Here is a 22,601-nt window from a genome sequence, read left to right as displayed (position 1 = left end):
TGCTAACTGATTTTACATAGAGTCATGCACTTGTCTAGAACTTAGCTCTGCCCATATTTGCACCAAGGATTTAATGAGGTCTGGAGCCACACGATCCTTGGGACAACTGCAAACCAAAAACCTATGTTATGGGTAATAACTAGCACTTAACAACACTATTTCTGATTATCAAGCCCTGACTGATAGGATGGTAACTAATGATGCATGGGAGATACCTGGGGTTTTCCCATGTTTTTAGGCAAAGGTTTATGTTTCGCTGCCCTGGGAAGCTTGATGGAAACGCAGACAGTTTTGGAGGGCAATTGTCCCACTTAGAGCCAAGCTGGCATCCAGTTCCGCAGCCTGGTCAAATCTGGTACAGTCAGCTGTTTCCTGACTTTGCATGCTATGAAGCTGATTGGAAAAAGACTGCTTTGCTGATGATGAGGACATGGAAGATCCAATTGTTACCCCTGGACACAGACGGTTTGCTGAAGGGTGGGTCACTGTACCCAAAGTTAAACGGATCATACTGTGGAATGAACAAAGTGAAGCTGCTGTGACCATGACTATATATCCATCAGGTACCTCAATGGGTTTGAAGGGTGCGTCATTAGTAAGCAAGTGCAAGGAAACAAGTTACAGCACCAACTGTACTGAAAGTAGCAATTTTTATTCGAGTTAAAATTATTTACAGGTAACCAAAGACATACTTCAGAAACTGGTACAAACTCTATTTCCTGCCATTTGGCTTTTACTCTGAAAGATTGAAACTGAGAAATATGTATAAAATAAAAATAGGATCGGAATCTGAAAAGTATTTCTACCATTCTAAATTTCCAATTGCCAATATTTACACAACTATTTACACAAAGAAAGTCATTTAAAATTTATTTTAAATCCATTCTGTTCATGCCCTCATGTACCCTTCCCAGTCATGTGTTTACAACAACGGAATGGAATGAAAACAATTGGAAATGTAGACATGAGGGTTTGACTTGTGGGGAAAGCCACAAGTAACTGACAGAGTGCACAGCCAGTGCTGGGAGTGAAACTTGGACATAAGTGGGAAATGCATCAGAGGTAACCTTCCTTCGAAAATAACTCAACCATACCTCTCATCTACAAAACCATAACTAGGCTGGGATTACTTCAGAATGTAAGATCAGTGCATTAGAGAATGCTTCTTGAATCCTCAAATGCACCTTTAGAAGCCCACACAATTAGTCAGTTAAGAGTTTTGCTGCTTAAATTACACAACTTCTGGAAAACTGTGCAGCCCAGGGATAACTATTTCACCCATTCCAACCTGTCACTGAGGATCAAGTATACACAGGATCAAGATCATGAGACATGAACTCTCCCAAGTTTGAAGCACCCCTCCTATCACAGCAGAAAGCTTAAACTGTTACTTGACTGAAAAAAATTAGGTGAGAATATGAAAGTTACGTTCACTCTCTATTCACACTGGAGTCTAAACTTCAAAGGCCACGTTTTCACTCCTAGGACGAATTTCCTCTCCAAAAGTGTTGTGTGGGCACCATCACAATGGAACAGAACTCCATACTCCTATCACAGTAAATCAAGAAACCTCATGCAAAGCTCAGCATTTTCAGACTGTGTGCATGTTAACACAGAGCCCAAGTGGAGTCCCATTTGGAACCATGCAAGCAAGGTCCGCTTTGTGGCGATAGCTATTAAATGCACGTGAATGCACCACAGGCTAGCAGTGAGAAAAATGCGTGGGTGATCAATTTGAATTGAGAGGTGGACAGTATCTGCAAACCTATCCTGATTTTACCTAAAGTAATGAAATGAAACCTTCCCAATCAAACTGGCAGCTACAAAGAATATTCGATGAATGGGACTATTGCACAGGCATCGAGAATGAGCAGGGTTTTACATTTGTAAATCATGCGGTGCTACTCAGACTATGTGGTTAATGGAAATATTTATTATTCTCTCCCAGTTAACAATTCATTGCAGAGATACAATCACTAAAATATTCTTTAAACATGTACACCCTGATAAACTCCAATTAACTGGCTTAATTGTATCAAATTTTCAGAATTGCTGACTGGTGAGATGTACTTGGCACTTTCTCACTTTAACTGAGAAAGCGCCTACCACATCCGTTGGATACATGATCAATCAATAAGTCAGGGCTTGAGTGCAGAAGCCCTAGGATGTATATTTGGGGAACGTGACTAGACATTTCAAATGGCTTTGGCCTGATGAAGCCTGCATATGGCCGCTGTGCAGGACGATCGCAAGCCACATCCAGGATCTTCACTTACAGCAATAGTTTCGCAGGATAAGTTTGTAATTTTACAAGAAAAATGTGAGAGACACTATCTTAATTCTCATTAGAGCTTTGAAATGATAACTTTAAAGAAAATGGATTTGTTAGGAGCTGAATAATGAATGCTGTCTTCAGCATGTACAGATATTCCAGCAAAGGAAGTACTGAAAAGTAATTTCAGTTCCTTCCCTTCTGCACAGTTCAATTGACAACGGATGGAAGCATTGGAGGGGAACCCAGAGAAAGCCACAGTGTCCAAGTCAGTGGATGTGAATACATTATCCATTATTAGGGGCACCAGCCAAAGAAAACATTTTTCTATGATACTGCAACTTACCCTGCCTCTCTGGATTGACCTGGAAATTCAAACTTTTCATTTTGGTTTATTTCATATATTTCTAATTTACATAAATAACCAAAACCCACCTATTAAGGCATTCTTGTTCAAAGAACCCCAATGCATGACGCTATTAACTGTTATGATAAGGGAAGCCTTTTTTTAAAAAAGCACCAACTATATAGCTATGAAAGTTCATCCAAGGTGTAAGGATTAAACTGACGAGGCTACTTGTTTTTGTCTTTCCATGTTATGGACACAAGGATGTGGCTCCCCATGGTACTCATTAACCCCTAACCCAACAAATTTCACATTTCTATCACGTTACCTGCAATGCAGCAGAAAAGCAAGAGAAAGATAAAGCATAAATGAAGCTGAGCAATAACAATGCCATTGCTAAATTTACTTAGCAACATTTTCCAATCCTTACACACAAAAAATAAAAACCATCACCTATCAGACCTTTCCCTCCATGTAAAAGACTAGCACTTCTGGAACCAGTGTGCAGGCCCCACCTTTGAATTCAGTTCTCAAATTCAAAGCATGGCTTCAGAGCACTTCCAAAAAATTCACTGAAACATCACTTATATTGCTTATGCTCTTTGTGAAATATTCAACTACTGCAAAGGATTTTTGATTAACTCAGGTCACTAATGCAATTAAAGTGAACCCAGAATGTGTCCAACCACCTGGCAGGGCAGGCTATAGAATTAAAAACCCTAATACAACTCTGTCAAGAGTGCTTTTCATTTACGCCTGAATCATGATTGTAAAATTGAGATAATGCTATATTTTTAGCATGCTCTACTTGATTCTATCTTCCCCAAACTATGAAGCATTGATAGTCAGTCCATTGAAGAATTTTTGCCTTAGGTACATACAATCAGGGTCCAATACATTAGTGGGGCTGAGTTACACCATTCACTCTATTTGATTCAACGCAAGGGAGGACAGAGAATGGAAATATATTCACAACTGACAGTCAATTACACCTATTCTCAGCAGCCAGTTTAAAAACTAGCCAATGATCATGATAACAGCAACATCCCCCTGCTTTCTGGAATAAATTGACTTTTGTGGCAATAATTGAAAGACTGACTGCTAATGAAGACACAAGTTGAGAATTCAACTATGGAAGTCTGATACTAACTTAACACATCAAGTATGCTGATGGGAGCAGATTCACATTTATTAATGCTACAGAGCTGTGGGGAACTTGGATAAATATTTGGATCCTACATTTAGTGCATCTAATCCTACTTCATTGAACAAGGACAAGATGAAGCCTTGTTATCAGAATTGTGATCTCCTCACATATGAACCATAGAAACTGGGTTTCCAATGTAAATGAGTGACAGAGTAACTGGGACATCACCACAACCAGACCCCTACATTTTTCCCTAAAAGCAAGCCCAACTAGAAGAGACAGCAGCTGCATTGCTGTAAACTGCAGACTAGAATTAAACAAATTGTATCTGCTTAAAAATACTTAGTAGCTTTACTTTGACAAATATAAAACATGGCTTTAAAATCTCAAACTGGAGACTTGATTAGAGTTAGTTTGAACATTCATAAAAAAACACTGGCTATTAAGAACGGAGAGTCTGTTCAAATAGCCAGACTGAAGATCAGATCAGTCTACTGCCCAGAGAACCTGCAGCAAGTGACCTCTACAAGAACAGAAACTTTTAAATTTGTGGAATCTTGAATTTTGTTTGTGTTCATAAACTTACTAGATCCAAAGAAGCATTGAAAACTAATCTGTAATCTCACCTAATCCCGAGAGTCAGGATTTGAGAACAAACACATTTCATACCTTGATCCAGTTGACATTAATTTGTATTTGGAAAGCCCATTTCCAAGCAATAAATCAGGAACCATTTCTATAGATCCTGTAAAAATACACTTCATTCATTCCCCACTAAACATGTTCTGGCTCCATTGACCGATATTTCACATGTTTTGCAGCATCAATGAACCTTCAATATGGCACCATGAAGTTTACAGCCGGATTTAGTCAAGTTAAATCACTGAGGTTCCAATCACCTGTAAAGTTAAAAATATGAAGCAGAGATATACATTTCTCAGGGAATGGCTACAAAGAGTAGTGAAGAAAACCCAGCACTAACTGGGTTGTTCACGGAAGATACTCCTCCCACGGCAGGCATCAAGCAGTACAGCAGAGCACTGAGCAACAGAATGCAAGAGTGAAACTCCTCGAGAGATGCTTCCACATGGGCCTTCACCAGAACAGTACATCTGCTAGGAAAGACTAATCCAGCTGATTTCCATCACACTCAGTGCAGAATACCATCTGTACTCTTCCAGGATACAGGTACATGGTATGGACATGGAGCAGTTTATGTGATACTGGAAAGGAATGGGAATAATTCCCTCTCAGAGGGTAGAATAAACCTATTGTACACATCATTAAAAGAGGTTCTACCCTGAACAAAGGATTTTAACTTCACATCTTTAGTAAAAACTGTTGATAACAAGGGACAGACAATGATCAGAATCTAGACACTGAACCACACGAAAAGGGACATTAGCTAAAATTCCTGGATAATAGACAGAACAGCTCCCAATCCTTCCAACAATATCAACACTGCTGGAGAATGACATCAAAGGGTAAACAAAGGGGGAGAAACAATGGGGATAAAGGGGTTAAAAGCATTTTACTGAACTTTGCATAGTTCTTATTGACCTGAAGGGAAATAGCCGCTGGCCAGCAGCTAGCTACCTGTGGCCAGACTAAGCAAGCAGAAACTGAAGACTACTCCAACAGCAAAGATACAAGGCTTGGCGGAAAAGACAAAGTTAAAACAGAGGGATAATTAGTTACTAAAGGGCTCTCAAAGTATCTCTGACAGACACTCAACACAGTGAATTGTCAATAACCCCCATCATCCATATTTCCAGTGCTTGTTCAGAAGAGATGAGTCAGCAGAGGGAACAGATCTCTACCTTTGGAATCAATATAAAGAACTGGCAGCTCACCTTTCCAGCAAATACAGAATCAAATCTCATTAAACTCAAAGATACTTGTGGCAATAATCAATCCCTTACAAAATATTATACCAGATCTCTCAGTCCAGACTGGTTTGAAGTTGGATTCCAGAGATTAAAACTTGTGCCTCCTAATTCTCAATAGCTTTTATTTCACATTATGAAGACCTATTCAGCATCACGAAGAATGTATTCCATCTGGAAAAGCATACCAAAGTCTCAATAAATCATATTATAATTTGCTATTGCAGATGATTTTAAAAGATTCTGCAAAGCTGGGTAATTCACACATATAATTTCCTCCGACTAAAATCAGCAAATAAAATGTCGAGCCATTATATCTTGGATTTTTAAAAAATGGCATGAGTAGGGTAAAACCAGTTAATTAACATGAAGACAAGGATGCTAAAGATTTTCCTAGTTCTTCAGTCATTTGATCTTCTACAGTTAAATAATTAATAGCAATCGACCACAAAGAACACTGAAGGTGCGCCTTGGATCGAGAGCTGCCTCGGGAATTCAGAGCAGCCAGCTCCTTCCAATAACATCAAAGCAGCATTCCCAACCAAAACCGATTTGAATTGAAAACATAAAGGGCAGTAAGTATGGGGAAGTGAAATAACTACCTCGCCTTGCACTGAAATTCCATGACCTGCAAGCCTCACAGTAACTCAACGGCGTTCCAAATGACACCCACCAGCAATTTTTTTTAATATATACGTTGCTGGTTCTTTGCCTGGATAAACCAGGGATTCCCAACCTGGGGTCCTCAGACCCCTCGGCTAATGGCATAACAAAAGGTTGGGAATCCCCATTCAGTTTCCATTGCAGCCTTTGATACAATGGAGATGCCAGCTGGTGTTTTTGTTGTGGGGATGCACAACAACTAAGCACAGGCAAATGATGTTACTGGACAAATAGAATAGGCAAAAATGCAACCCTACAACAGAAACACAAAAGAAAAAAAATCCAGATCTCATTGACAGGCTCAGCTGGTCATTTTCCACACCTTTAGTTTGAGTCTAAAATATGCACTAAAGAATAATTTCATCATTCTTCTTCCAATTCTCTCTTACCATTACCATTTCTATAGCTAGAAAAAATTATATTGATTCAACCAACATTTTCCTCATTACTTATCAGCCAGCTTTACTACTATCTAAGTCAGTCAAACTGAAGCAAATTGCCCACTTCTGTAGCATATTAATCAACTAATCATAAGATGGATCTACCTTGAATCAAGTTTGGAAATGCTGCCCAAATTCTGCCTTGGTGGAGGTAAAAACTGTCACAACAGTTATTTTCTCTGATAAAGACACAGAATGTTACTGGTTTCTGTAAGTGCAAATTTTTAAAATGTGTGGAAAACTATCAACTCTAAAATGCTCACATTATAATATTCAACATAGATTTGTTTGATTACCTGCACATAGTGATTTAACTTCAAGGAACTTCCCCAACTCTTCTCTCAACTATATTAATTGAGTATCAAAATTAAGACACATCTGCCCTCAGCAGTCTCCTGATGTAACTGCAAAACTTTAACAGGTATTGTGCACTGGCTTGTCATTGACCGGAAAAGAGAAAGAGGTGGGTGGCAGTGGAGAAGGCAAAGGTTGGTGACTATTATTCCTGCTCTGCACCTATGTTTAACATCCCAATGTTACTGATGCAAACATTGTAAATGCCTGCAATTGCAGGTACGATTTTTATACAGCCCTGCTCATAGCTAAACTCAATAGTTTTCAGTAAGGAAACTAATGAATTAAAACTGAGAACCTTGGAATATATTTCATATACCATTGCTTTCTCCTCTCCTGTTTTGATCGGCCATTTCATTGTATCTAATACAAGCATAAACAGGAATTTTCTAAGTTAAGATGAAGAAAACTGATGTTGCTTCACTCCAGTGTTCAAACTCTCAGGAGCACTGAATGGCTTCTGGTAATTAGAGACTCAAAAGCAGATCACAGCACCGAAACATCCAAAATGCAGTCAAAGACTAATCACAATCAAATATGACAACTGAGTATTGAAAGTTACCAACTAGCTTCACAACAACACTCAAGTCATCTTGAAACAGGCATCTTGTACATATTTTCTGTGGATCCAGCGAGACTCCAACCCAGAGATAACTACAGGTAACCAAATTAGGTTGGGACCTGGACACTGCTGGTGTGTTTTTCCAATTTTAAAACATGTCTAAGACAAATTAGGATGAAGACCTTAAGACAAAATAAAACCCTCATCCAATAAGGGATATTACATTATTGATGGGATATTTGAGATTGTAATTGGCTCCTTTAATTCACACCATTTATTTTAATACAAGTTGAATGGATCAGGAGAACTAAAACCAATAGTCTTATTATATAATTATATACCTGTGTTATTTAACTCTATATATAGAACACGAGTCAAAGCTTAAACCATGTCAATCCATTCGACTTGCAGTAAAACAAATATCTTTTCTGGAGGGTTGCCTGGTTTGTTGGTGTCAAATGAATTAGTTGTCAATTGACCATATGCACTCTGCTCAGATGCAATAGTCACCAATCACAGCAATGTCCACATTTGTCATGGTAACTAAAAAAAACGCGGGGTACAGGATTTATTCCATACCCACACTAAACCATAAACCTGATCAATGAAAGCACTCTGTAGTATTGCTGAGTAAAACAAGGCCATTTAGTTTTATTAAACTCTATTTTGATCTTGCAGGAAAGGTTCTCAATACTGGGGCTGTCTGCATACCTGTGTGGGTATGGAATAATTCAACTTATACAATTACTATCAGCTGTGTCTTAAAGCACAGGACATTCATCTGCAGATTTCTTTCTGCCTCCAACCAGATTCACCATTTTCATTCATTTGGTACTGCCAGGTACAATGGACATGAGCTCCTTTGGAAGCAGTCACTGATAAACCAGAGTGAGCTTCCCCTTGGTGCTTTCCACACTTAAGGTGGGAGAAGGCCTTGCCCATATGATTGGTTGACAAGGGAGGGGTTTAACCCCAAGGGACAGAACATAGCCTATCTGTAGCTGAAGCTTGGTGATCTTTAGCAGTGATCCAAGTATTCAATTACTCGAGAGATGGATTTCTGTCCTGTCGTTCCCACTGCACACTGGAAGCAAAAGAGAAGATATTAAACATGGTTATCAATTGCTAAACATTTCTACCTTAACAATACATTTCTATTCTGTTTGCTCAATATTTGTTGAAAGTTGTAAAAATTTGTCATGTTAGCAGCGTTAAATCACAAACTTTAAAATCATTTACCATCTGTGTGCATGGGTGGCAGCTGGAAAATCCTTTTCAGGAATACATTAGAAGACTGTTACTCTCAGCTATTAGCTGAAAAAGCTGCACTCAGGATGTATTTGTGAAGTTCAGCACTTGGTCCATTGCCAGTTGTGTATCAGTCACCCAAGGACACTTCTACACAAGTAATGTCTTCCTTTCAAGGACCTAACTTTTTACTTCTGCACTAAATACAGCTTCACACAAATGCAACTTCAACTTCTGTCCTGGAGAGCCAATAACAGCAAGCTGCATGCTTGATCAAGACATTAATGTAATGGTTTACACATGGGAACAAAGTGTCAGTGACAACCCCTCCTGTTAAGAAATCAAAGCTTGTGCAAGCCTACAACTTCCGCGATCTTCGTACCTTTTAGTAGTTTTGTGTACACTGTACTGCTGATTGCTGTATTTATTATTACAATGTAAAAGTCTGTGACCTTCAAACAAGGAATTTCATTACACCCTTGTGCATACGACAAACTAAAACTAGTACTAGCTGTTAGATTTATTCCATTAATATTCAAATTCTGGTAAAATGCAATAGCTTTAATAAAATAATATTCATACAAATGATCCCTGAAAATGCTAAATATAAATATTTTTGTTGCATTCTCACAATTTTGAAGAAACTAGTCCTAACTCATGAATAAAATCAATGCACCACAGAAAGTAAGCAACATTTTTTAATGTTATTGATGTGGCTTCTGGCAGAAATCCTGCACAATGTGCTGTACTCAACCAAACACTTGTTTCGCTGAAGTGCTAGGTCATTAAAACAGTGTTTCAATCTGCAGATCCTTCTGCTTTACAGAAACCCATGATTTGGGAACCCATTGAGGCAAGTTCAGTTAAAAACATAGGCCTTTGAAACTCCAAATTGGTTTTCTTCATTACACCCAATTATATCTTCTGTCTGGCTCTGTAACACACCCCTGGCTTTTAAAATATCCAACTATAAAGGGAAAGGCACATTCTGACAAAAGCTCATCCTATCAATAACTGCTCTCCCATTTGTGATATTTGGTCTCATTGAAATTTCAGCAACATTGTGCACCTAATTTAGATGCAAGCAAATGGACACCAACCACTAAGTACTTTTTAAAAATAACTCATTTTAACTGAGGCCTACAATCTGTTGGCAAAATTCAACACAAATTCCACCTTAGTTGAGTAGTTTGCTAGTTCATTTTATGCATAAGTTTACAGGCAACTACATTACTATGAGCCTGGAGTCATATTTAGGTTAGACCTAAGGGAGCAGATTTCCTTCCCAAGTGGACATTAATAAACCAAACATGTTTTTTAAATATCTGTCCTGCACTTTCAAACACTTGGTTGAATCAAATTCATTTCTCCTGGACTCCAAATTGCCAGACCAAAACATAACCACTGACTAGCACTGATTTACAATTTTATTCATAATTTAAGCTTCTTGTTTACAGAATAAGCTGCTTCAGCTCCAGACTTCTCCCCCACTACAAGTAAACCATTGCACAGGTTTTGTTATTAACGTGCCACCTCACCCAATCCAGAATATGCAGCAACTACCTGCTGCTCTCTACACTGACTATGGGACCTTGCTTCAGCTCCTCAACTGGAAATGGATACCAACTCCAGATTTAGAGGAAAGAAAGACATTTGCGGTGACAGGTTATTGACTGATCCTTATTACTGAACCATTACTTCCAACGTCCTCACCATTCCATCATTCACTGATCAGATGAATGGACGGACTCCTTTCCAGATCATTCATCAGATGAGTCTTTCACACAACTCTCTTCTTGATTCAACGCCGAACGTGACCACCACTCCAACACCACCTGACAGATTCTTCCAACCCCCACTTGACTGAGTCATGGTAATAAACACAACTTCCCACCAGTACTAAAACAAACACCTTCAACTTGCTTTATTTGTGTATTTGGCACACTAACCGTGAGATTCATGAAACTCAAAAACTTCTGCAACATCTCAGTCATTATGGAGAAGTCTCCTTCGGGTAAAAGTTCCCTCACAGTAGTAACATTCACCTGAAAGAACAGGAAAACCACAATGAATGACCTAGTGTTTAACCTGGAAAAGACTTGTGTAGTTGGCATTGCTGTCTAAATGAGTCAATTCAGGGCTCCCAAATTAAGGGTAATAACAAAAACTTCTCCTTCCCACAGCCAGTATCCAATCTAATCAGCTATAGACTTAACATTTCAGAGAGGATGAGTTGTTGGTAGCACAATAAGATGCAGATTCCCATTGGAAAGTGCATACCTCAGCCGCAATATCCTCCAAACAAAAATTTTTAATTTCTTAATTTTTTTCAGCACATCATTTACTACCTGAAGCAATATACTGAATCATTTTCAGGTGCAGACTCTGCCAAAATGCTGCTCAGGGGATTGGGCTCCAGTAACAAAGAAGGAATGGTATTGTTGCCAAGCAAAGTTGTGCGACTTAAGTGCAGTGGTGTTCCCACACTCGTGTTGCTCATCCTCCTGGTGGCAAAGGTAATGGATTTGAATGATATTATTAGAGTAGCCCAGGTGAGTTATAGAAGTGAGAAACACGAATGACAGTGTGAGTGGTGAGGGGAATGAATGTTTAGTACAGCGGATGGGTTGTATTTTAAACCTGGATGGTGCTGAGGTTTGAGTGTTGCTGAGTTGTACTTATCTTGGCAAATGGAAAGCATTCCGACACTTGTTGATATTCAGTGCATAGGCAAGAAACGATAAACTAAACAGCTCCAAAGCCTTGAAGCTGAATCCCACTTAGAGACTGTTTACACATCTTCCCTCAAAAAAAAAGAAATTGCACATGCCAAGCTCGCAAATCACACAGAGATAGAGCATTTGACTGAAGACATTATTCAAAGATGAAGTGAAACAATTAAAATAAAACTGGCACACAAAACAAGCTTTGATTAAAATTTATCTTCAAGACGACAATCATTGCATAACTTCATTACTTACTGGGCTCTCTTGACATAGGCAGCCCAGAAGCAGTGCTGTATATGAGGCCACAATGCAATCCTCCATGTGCTTTCCAGCGTGCTGCAGGGCTACAAAAGAAGGTACAAATTATTAGCAATGGTGCATCTGTACAGAGGGGTGTGACTTGCGTTAAGATAGGTGGAAAAGGAGTATAGGTTTGGAATAGTGGATTTTTCAGGAACAATTTAAACTAGGTGCTCTGGTTTCCTCCTATACCCCAAAGAAAGTGAGGCTTTCTGGTTAACTGACAATGTAAATTACCCTTAGTGTGTTAAGAGTGGTTGAACCAAGGACAGAGAGGAGAGAGCTGGAGGGACAGCTGATGGGAATGAGGGGAGAAAACAGCAGGTTAGGGTAGGCTTAGTGTAAAAATGAGTGCTTAGTGGTCAGCTTAGATTCAATGGGCTGAAAGGTCTTGTTTCTGAGCTGTATCACTTCATAATTCTATACTATATAATTTTACTGCAGGCAAGGAAGAACTACATCAAGTATAATTGAATTTTTGGTCTCAGGTTGACTTTTGGTTTTGAACTCCTATGGCAGCTTTCTTTGGTTTCTTTAATCATATTGATTTACAATAGAGTATTACTTGTTCTCTTCCAGCTACCTTGAGTGATACAGAACCAAGAAAGTTCTTAGTTCAAACTGATTCCCCCAAGCCAAGAATTATGAAGTGCTCTCCAGCACTTGTTTTGGTAAGTATATTAGACCATAAATGTGCAACAATATTTTGCAAATGAATAGACATTTTGAGTTTTAATTTACTGAAAATAAAATAATTATATCAAAGACATTTACATGATGATGCAGGATTAGCAACCATGGGCTTGCATTAGAAGTTACAGCACCGTAGCGAAAAAGGGCACATGCACACTGAGTGACAAACAGAAGTGCTTTTGTTTAGTGAAAACTGGCCCCAAACAGCTACTGTTAATAGACAATAGAGATCATTATATAACCTACAAATAAGCAGAAAATACCTAATATTTCCAGACAGAAGTCAGAATCTACCTAAACCCATTCAAGAGGGAGATGGAAGGAAGCAATCAGGAAGGATTCAATCCTCTGGCTCAATCCTCTCTGCACAAGAACAGTGGTTCACCTTGCAGGCGTAGCAAATAAGTTTCTCTAACACCTGCAGCACAAGCAAGACAAGGTGCTACCTGGAGATGTGTCATGGACCTTCAGATGTGGCCAAAATTCTCAGCACCGATGCAAGGAGATGTATAAACAGTTCAGGTTAAAGCATCTGAGAATAACATGTTGTTCTAAATTTCCAGTTAATTTTCTGACTGCACGGTTCAAGCTATTTGATTAAGTGCTTCTTCAGCTGAGCTCTCCTTCACCTTTTCTGATGTTCTTTTGCTCCACAACAGCTTTTGGTGTGCTTGCTCCAGATGCAGAGAGAACCCAATTAGATGTGGGTTGAAATCCTCTTCTCCTTGTTGCAGAGTTTGTACTAGCAAAGCGTGGATAGAGATTCCCATTGTGTTAATGGTACATGCTGATTACCATGGATAACTTCACTCACCTCAACAATGAACTGATTTCACAACCTATGGACTCACTTTCAAGGATTCTACAACTCCTTCTCAGTATTTTTTTAACTGATCATTATGCTTTTTTTTAGTATTTGCATAGTTTGTCTTTTACACTTTTGTTGTTTGTCTGTCTTTCTTTGTGTATAGTTTTTCATTGATTCTAATTATTTCTTTGCTCTACTGTGAATGTCTGCAAGAAAATGAATCCCAGGGTGGCATATGGTAACGTATACGAACTTTAATAATAAATTTATTTTGAACTTTGTTAATTAACTGGATCTGATGGGGGGGGAATCAGCAACTAGTGCAGTGGGCAGATGTCAGAAAGCAGTCAGTGGCTCAGATAGGGTAAGCAGAATGTTACAGGCTGTAATAGGGTCGATGAACACAAGCCAAGCTGCACATCCTTCAAAAGCAGACAGATTGTAATTAGATGTTTTTACAAAACTAATGTAGGCTTCCTGCAAAATAAACTTTATGGCATTATCCTGGGATAAACCTTTATGCATCATGGACAAACAAGTTGAAATTGTGAAATTACAGGGACTACACAATGCCTAGAGTACATGCCAAGAAAGCCCCAAATCCTGTTTAATTATTTTTGTGCTGTACATCTCACACATCTAAAAATAAAGTCCCCTTTCCTGTCAGAAATCTATTGAAACCAGCATCTGCCAGTTAGAGCAGGTGGTTCAAGGCCACTATCAAATTAGTAAAGAGTGACGTGTTCTTTGAACAGATTTAACACCAACAAATTTTGAACAAGAGATAAGAAATTCTCAAATGTGTTAACAATTTTAAACCTCAGTGAAAATACTTTGAGAATTTCCAAATGCCCTAACCCAATGAATAAGAAAGAGCAAACAAGTATTTGAAACATGAACAGTTTAGGAAGAAAGGGGAGGGAAGATCACATTTTGATCAAAGCCATTTGCTTGCTGAATGTCTCTTACATACCTTTATTCAGGTCAATCTCTTCATCCTCCTCCTCTTTCTTTTCATTATTGTCATTCTTGGTACAATTTTCTGACTGCACCCATTCCAATGACCCTGCAGTTTCCTGCCACTGGCCACTCTGGTCTTGAGGTGCTGTTGGTGTGTCTTTGATGAAATCATCGGTCTCGGTCTCTGCAAGGCGGGCAGCTCGCTCCCGCTGCAGAAACAACTGGAGAAGCAAGAAAATCAATCAGCGTTTTGCCAACAAACCAAACAGACTGTGTAACAGGTGATTAAGAATAAGTCAGTGGCTCATTATGAGTACATAATATGGCAAGTTATCAAACCATACTGATAACAACCAAAGAAAATATTCCAGTTCCTACACAAAAAAAGAATTATCCATTCTCAAAATGCTGACATTTAATAAAAAATAAAACATTCTCACTTTTGCTTAATTAAGGAAAATCAATGTCTATATCCATTCCTTTTTCTGATGATGGATTAACATGAGAACAATGTAGTAGGCCACATTAGTTTAACAAGGCATTTTACAAAGTCCAATCTCAGAATGATAGGAGATCCCAGGGAAATTGCCACATTCTATGCAAAAAAAATCACCCAGTTATATGGGGAAAAGGTCGAAAGATGTTGTGAATGGAAAGCTGCTTGAAGAGGAGTTCTATGTGTCTGAAGGAATGGCTAAAAAAGTAAAACTTCATCACATTAGAAAAGTACTTGCTTAACAGTTGATGCACAATAACCTACAAGTCTAGGATTGAGAACTACTATTAGGCGATTGCAATAGTCTGAATGACTCCCTTTGAAGCTATGGACTTGCCAGAAAGTAGGTTGGGATATTAGGGGTGCAATCCTACACTGAATTTTCGAGCAATGAAGTACACATGAGCAATGAGTATGTGCCCAGATACTTCTTCCATGAGAAAGTTATTAATGCATTCAAATATGCAAAAAGCAATAGGTAGAAAAGGAACTGAGCCACTGTACTACTGATATGATGAAATGCATGGACTGTAAATCTGCAAATATAGGCAGATCCAAGCTTTTTAATTCTTTCTTTCGTAAAGTATGCTCTCTTTTTATTATCACCAAGAGATCTAGACATGACCAGAAATGAACTAAAGAGCAAAACACAAAATATACAGTTTAGAAACAGATCTACTGCACAGTTCTGTTGCTTATGGTTTATGTGAACCTCCTCCTGTGTTTCTAAGAGGGAAATAAAGATAAAGGGGCTGGTAGCTAAGGGGCAGCTAAGGGGTTACAGCTTAATTTAAGAAATTAATTAATTATAAGCATTTGATCCTCAGTACCTCATAGTTGATTACAATGATCACGTAATCACCTCAACTCTTGCTAACCCACTGTTCTCTGAGACTGCTCAAAGTGTGCTATAGTTGTTGAAAAGCAATGTAACGCTTCTATATTTGGCATATCGTGAGAAATCTGAACTGAAGAAATTGAGTTTTTTCCTGTCCTGGCCTGTGCATTATTGCCCTTCACTACTTTGGTACAGTGTTAGCTAGTACGATTTACATACTCTAATCACGCAGTGACACAATTCCTGTGAATTAGGATACGGCATTCAATGGAGTAAAGTTCAGAATCTGCCCTTTTGAATGGTCTTGACCGCATTTCCCTTGCCCACGGCCCAACTAAGGTATCGCTGTCTCACTTTATGTACCTTCAGGCAGAGAGTCAGCTGTGATGACATCATACCATTCCCTTTTATTGATTACAGCACTTGAGGTTCAACTTAAGTAATAGCTGATTGGCTGTGGTCGTTAATCCATAACAAAAATGGCAGAATCAGACCAAATGAAAAATTTAGTCAAATCACAAACAAGAGAAAATCTGCAGATGCCTGAAATCTGAGCAACATCCACAAAAGCTGGAGGAACTCAGCAGGCCAGGCAGCAATCGATAAAAAAAAAAGTACAGTCAACGTTTTGGCCTGAAACATTGACTGTACTTTTTATCATAGCTGGGCTGCTGAGTTCCTCCAGCTTTTTGTGTGGGTTGAAAAAGAAGTATAGACAGTATGGTGTGGTGTATCTGAAATGTGGATTTCTACCAGCAGCAAGAAACTAATAGCAGACAATCTGTCTGTTGTGTCTGAAAAGGTTTTTTCAAATGAAGCAATGAAACTGTCCGGGCTCATTTAACATTTGAAGAAAATATACTATAATAAAACAAACAAAAATCTGGCTTATTTTCAATTTGTGAAAATTTTCAGAAATAGAAAACACTCCAAAACATGTTTGCCAGCACTTCACAACAAAACAGTGATAGTTTGCACGCTTCACACATTATTATATTTCTCAGTGTTAAATATGGATCGGCCCATACAATTGGAGAACTGATACTGCCAGCAATAAGGGAGGTTCTGAATACGGCTTTGCGTAAGTCACTAAGACCAAACAATTAAAGCGACAACTCTGTTCAGAGATGAATAGATGAAATATTCAAGAATGTGGAAGATACACTGTGTAACATACTTAGGACAACAGGATTTGCTCTGCAAATGGATAAGTCAACTTTGCCAAATAACGAATCTTTCCTTCTTGGTTGTGTTCACTTCATAAAAGATGTAAGCTTGGTGTAAGAGTTATTATTTGCAAGGGGACTAGAAACAGATACAAAGGGGGAGTCAATATTTTGGGTCGTTGTGCAATTTTTTTTAAAAAGAGAAGGATATTATGCTCACCAATATTCTTGCTTGGTCAACAACTGGGGCACCATCAATGACAGGACACCACTGTGGTGTTATACTTTCTTGAAAAAAGCTGTATCTAATATACTTTCCATTCACTGTGTAATTCACAGACATCATCTCACAAAAAACCTAAGTGATTGGCTGCAGAAATCATTAAATACCGTTATCACAGCAGTAAATAAAATCAAATTCCATGCTTTCAATTCTTGACTATTTTGAGAGCTTTGTATTGAGAATGATGAAAAGTTTGAACATTTGCTGTTACAGAGAAGTCAGATGGCTCTCCAAAGGAAACTGCCTGAGACACTTGTATGTGATAAAATTCTTTGAAGACACAAATGCTTCATTCAATAATCAACTCAAGAATATTAGGTGTGACATTGCTTATTTGTCAGAGTTATTTGCAAAGTTTAATGAAATCCAGCTTCAATTACAAGGAAATGATGTGAATCTTATCAAAGTCAATTCAGTCATCTCCATATTTCTGTTCAAGTTAACCCTATTAAAGCGCAACATTGGCCACTGCGACCTTTCCCAATTTCCAAACCTCTCTGAGCTGGAAGAAAGAATATCAGATTATGATCTTCAAGTATACTGTAACCAGCTGGGTGAGCTGCAAAAAGACATCAGTAAGATTTTAAGATCTTCTCTCGATCAAATTCTAGATTGAGTAATAAATCTATTCCTGAACATTTGTAATGAGGAATTAACAGGAAGGATGGAAGAAGAACTAATCCCATTACAAAATGATTTTGAGCTGAAGACGATGTCAAAAAATAACAAGACTTTTGGTTGCATAAAGAAACCTCCTGAACGCTATCATGCATTGTGGAAAAAAGTTAAGGTGTTCTTTATTGACTTTCCAACATCATATTTAATGGAGTGTGGTTTTAGCATAGTCACCCAAATTCTTTCAAGAGAACGAACACAGTGCAATTCACTGAATGGGGTGGGGGGGGGGGGGGGTAGATCTGAGACTCCTTCTAAGTGATATTCAGCCTGATGCTGAGAAGCTGATATCACTGCACCAAGCCCATCCATCTCATTGAACGGTGAAAAAGTAATGAAGCGGTGAATAGTTGGATTACTAATGTTAGCAATAAAATTGTTGTTGAAAATTGTGTTTACTGCAAATGAATAAAGAAATAATTTTATTTGTAGCTTTAAATTAGACTTAAATAATTTTTGCAGATTGGTCTCACTTTTGAATTTGCAGTTCCTATTTTCTTTCACTGTGTAATGCAAACCAAAATTCTTTATAGTTCTATGGAACGGCTGGAATGGGAGAGAGAAACACTGGGGACGTGGTCTGGGTACGAACGAGCCGGTAACCCAAAAACGTTTCGGGACCATTTATCTAACCTTATGTCATATTGTAGACAATCCAATCAATCAACAAGAAAGCAGTGTTGAACTAAAGATCTCACTATCTGGCACATTTATCTTGTGTACAAGGAAGCCTGGGCAAAGTGCTTTATAGGAAGAGTAGTCTCGTTTTATGTTCCAATCAGGATCAATCATCCTGGCTTAATCAATACTTACACAATATGAAAAAGTCATTTCATCAAATGCTTACTTCTTTGTATAAGACACTCACCTGCACCAAGGCCTCGATAGCTCGCACCTGTCCTTCCATCCGCAAACTATCGTTTCCATCCACAGCACAGAATGAATCAAAGGAGCACGGTGTTTCCATGTCAACAAGACAATGCCTATTGCGAGCACTGTGCTCCACAAGATTAATCAGCAGGCCTAGACCCTGAAAACACAAACACGGGAAATTTGAGTAAATATTCCGACTGCCCACTGCTTATTTTTCCATCTGAAACTAGTGAAGACTGTGGATGTAGAACTTAAGGGAAGCCAGTCCTAGAGGACATGGGAAAGAGAAATGGGGACTGGGCGATCTTCAAGGGCAACAACCTGTGTGGTTCCCAAAGGGTTTTAAAGGAGATTACAAACATTATTCTGGAATTTAGCCCTTTTTGCAAGAAAATATTGTTATAGATTTTTAAAAAATGCTGGAAAACTTCCAAATTTAAGGTGAATTTTGTTTTATTCATTTATCTCAGTATAGTGTCAGGGGTTTGCAAAAATGTCAAGAGGTCAGTATTTAGGTAAAGACATCAAGTGGAGTTTGGCAGGAGTCCAATGCTTGGATTTTGAGCGCAAGTCCTGCATATAGAGACCACTCTCAATAACTGTCCTGTGTAAAATAGCAGATAACTGTGATCACAGGGATATCACAAGCAGGAACTAATCGTAATAGCATTGAATTTTGAAATCAAGTACTTCCAGTCTGCCCATGGCACTGTTCATAGTGATAACTTATTCCAGTGCACACACAATCCCACTGTGCACACAACTCCATAAGACTGCATTTCACTACATTAGAATATTAAATGCATTTCAAGTGCCCGTAAAATGCTTTGCAATGTCATTAGGTTAGGAAGACATTATGTAAATGCAAATTTGTCTTGGTCTGCACACGCTGCATGCCATTAGCACTGTTACTAATATGAGACAGTGAACTGCCAGCAATAATAAAGCATTGAAACTGAGCCTGACCAATACATCCAAACTACTAGAACACATGATGTATTTCTATCATATTGATCACAGGATGTTGCCGCGCTTTGTTACTAAACTACATTGAGAAGAGAGCTTGTGTGACAACACTTCTTTCATCTATTATTCCCTTCATATTTTCATGTGGTCAAATGAGCCTCATTTGATTCAAGATGGTGCCATTAAGGGGCAACTGTCTGCATGCAGCTCTGATGAGAATCATCAAATATTCCCGTTTAATTCTAAACAGGAACAGCTTCTTCCCCTTCGCTATCTCTGAATGGACAATGAGCCCATGAAAACTACCTTTATTTTCTCCCCTCTCTTTTTGCACTACTCCTTTTATTTTCTTTATTTTGTATATACTTATTGCAATTTAGAGTTTACATTATGTATTGCAATGTACTGCAGCCGCAAAGCAAAACACTTCACAACATATGCCAGTGATATTAAATCTGATTCTGATTTGCCAACTTGCATTCCTGCAATTCTCCCACACCAGCCACCGCCACCAGGGATCATTTACAAAGACCATTAACCTAAAATGCAGCAGTTCTTTGGGCTGATGCAAGGAAATTCAAAGTAAACCCAGACAATCACTGAGAGGGAGCAAGCAAACTCCTTACAGAAAGAACTGGAGGACAGAATCACATCCGGATCACTGGAACCGTGAGACGGCTGAACCACTCTGCTGCCCTGTGGGGTCAGAGGATGGATTCAAGTGCTGTGATGAAGGTACAAAGCAATTATATCTCAGTTGAATCTCTTTTAAAAGCCCTTCTTTTAGGTTTCGATAACTGCAGCAAATACTCAGATTGATGTCCCAAATGAGAAGTGCGGAAGAAGAATGCCAATGTCACAAAAAGCAACGCTTTGATCAGACCCATGCAGTCTGATGCACGATTCACATATTCAAACATGTAAGAAGGATGTCAGAAGTGGAGGCAAGTATGTAGTTATGACACTGAATAAAATATTAAATTCAAGAGCCATCAGCCATTAATACTGCATCTGTGGACTGGGAGAAGTTACCTGAAAATTCATTTTTCCCTTATGTAGGTGACAATTGAGCTCTTTGGCAGGTTAGAGAACAAAAGCCAAGGGCAAGGAATAAGAGAAGGCTTATGATCTGATTATCTTAAGTACTTTATTTCTTTTAACAGCATAGAAGCAGTTTTCACCCTTGGGCTGTACAAACATCCTACTGCGTGGAGGCTGAATGAGTCAGTGCTGCTTACGCTCCAGCAGGCTGTTCCTGAAGTCTGATCTAACACCACTGATTCACTGGCCTTCTGTTAACCATCTTATCTCTCTCCACCCGCTACTCCTCCCACACACCAACAAAGCTCATTTCACAGCACACAGATACTGTAAAATAATTTTTAAAAATCCCATTTACTGGCAAGATCAGCTCCATTTAACAGGGCAAATTATCTCTGCATAATGCTGATAATTCAGCAATGAATCCATGTGGTACAGAACAGCATCTTCCACTGTGACCAAAATGAGAAAAGGGCAGCATCGGTCTTAGTCAAGTTGGGAATGGTTTAACTGATCACAAATTCCACTAAATCCCAGAACTGTTCAGAATCTGCACCCCCGCCCCCACCACCCCACAGGGCTGAGATATAGGGGGCACGACATAACCCTCCCTTTGGTATGACCTTCTCCAATGGAACTTCCATTTTTCATTGCTACCTTGTTCACCTTCATTGGTGTCAGCTTCCCTTGGAATCCCAGTTATCCACACTCACAGCATCACCTTCAACCTCTGCAGCTGCCTCCAGCTCTGCTTCGCATGGATTCCACTGAAATGCTACTATATATATTTTGTGTGTGCACAAAATGACAATGGGCAGAAATCACATCAGGTGAAATACTTTCTACCAGGTGAAGTGATTCTGATATTAAGGTATGTATTTGGTAGCTGAATAATAGTTAATCAGCCTATGATTTGGAGAAATTAGTTGAATCAACTCTAACTCCATTGACATTGTAAATGTTTCGTGTGCAACGAAAGCGTGCTGTGCGCAAGGCCCGAGCAGCATCCACTGCCACGACAGCACCCACCCACTTGTGTCCCACATGTGGGCGAGCCTTCAGGGCCCGAATTGGCCTCATCAGTCACCTCCGGACCCACAGCCACCAATCTCCCATTTGACTTTGAAGCCATGGTCATCTTCGACTACGAAGGACGAACAACAACAACAACGTGTACTGTAGCCAGTCTCCTGCCCAAACTCCAAACAGGAATTAATCTGTCACTCTACTAAACTCCAAGCCCAGCCTTTTATATGGAATTTCCCCCTCACCTCATGAGTGTACTTTTTGCTGACCCTGGGGCCCTAACCAAGGCACACCCTTGACCAAGCAGATGCTTCACCCCATATCTTCTGCTCAATCTGGGTCATTACATGGCTTAATGCTAAGAAAGATCTCAAAGTCTACAGATTTCCAAAAACCCAAAATTAGTAATTTTATGCATAAGTGAAGGACTTAGGTTCAAAAACAGAACTGCAAGCCACAAAGGAGAGGAAGAGAGTAGAGATAGAGTCCACATCTCTGCTGTCATGTGCCTTCGTCCACATGTTTTGACTAAAACAGTTTACAGATCAGAAAATGAACATGTTGTTATCGGGAAGAATCAGTGAACCATTAGCCAGTGTAAATCTCCAGCAAGGCATTCATATTTACTGTGTTGTGCTTGCACATAACTCATAAATCAAAACACCTGACTAAAGTGCAATCTACCGTCTAATCTGGCACATTATGTTCCATAAAGATCATCACACAAGTACTGGCGCCGTTTGCTTTTTACGACGAGTGGACATTATGCACCGAGGCAATCAAGTAGTTTAAAGAAGCTGATTGCATTCACATTGAAAGAGACATTGAGAAA

General features: G+C 39.0%; 1 protein-coding gene across 2 annotated transcripts in view; it reads right to left on the bottom strand.

Moving 5' to 3' along the window:
* Positions 1–631: 631 nt before the first annotated feature.
* The window catches only part of LOC140212077 (wings apart-like protein homolog), a 187,237-nt gene continuing 165,267 nt past the window's right edge, over positions 632–22,601 (bottom strand). For both annotated transcript variants that reach the window (XM_072282570.1, XM_072282569.1), the window contains 5 exons: positions 18,732–18,893; positions 14,419–14,626; positions 11,900–11,988; positions 10,868–10,963; positions 632–8,754 (listed from right to left, as the gene is read on the bottom strand). In XM_072282570.1, the coding sequence (XP_072138671.1) occupies positions 8,689–8,754; positions 10,868–10,963; positions 11,900–11,988; positions 14,419–14,626; positions 18,732–18,893 (621 nt within the window). In that variant the 3' untranslated portion in view covers positions 632–8,688. The remainder of the gene's footprint in view (positions 8,755–10,867; positions 10,964–11,899; positions 11,989–14,418; positions 14,627–18,731; positions 18,894–22,601) is intronic.

Source organism: Mobula birostris, chromosome 18 (genome assembly GCF_030028105.1).
Source record: "Mobula birostris isolate sMobBir1 chromosome 18, sMobBir1.hap1, whole genome shotgun sequence".
Classification (NCBI taxonomy): domain Eukaryota; kingdom Metazoa; phylum Chordata; class Chondrichthyes; order Myliobatiformes; family Myliobatidae; genus Mobula; species Mobula birostris.
The sequence above is the reverse complement of the archived record's forward strand: the minus strand, read 5'-3'. Positions and strand labels throughout refer to the sequence as shown.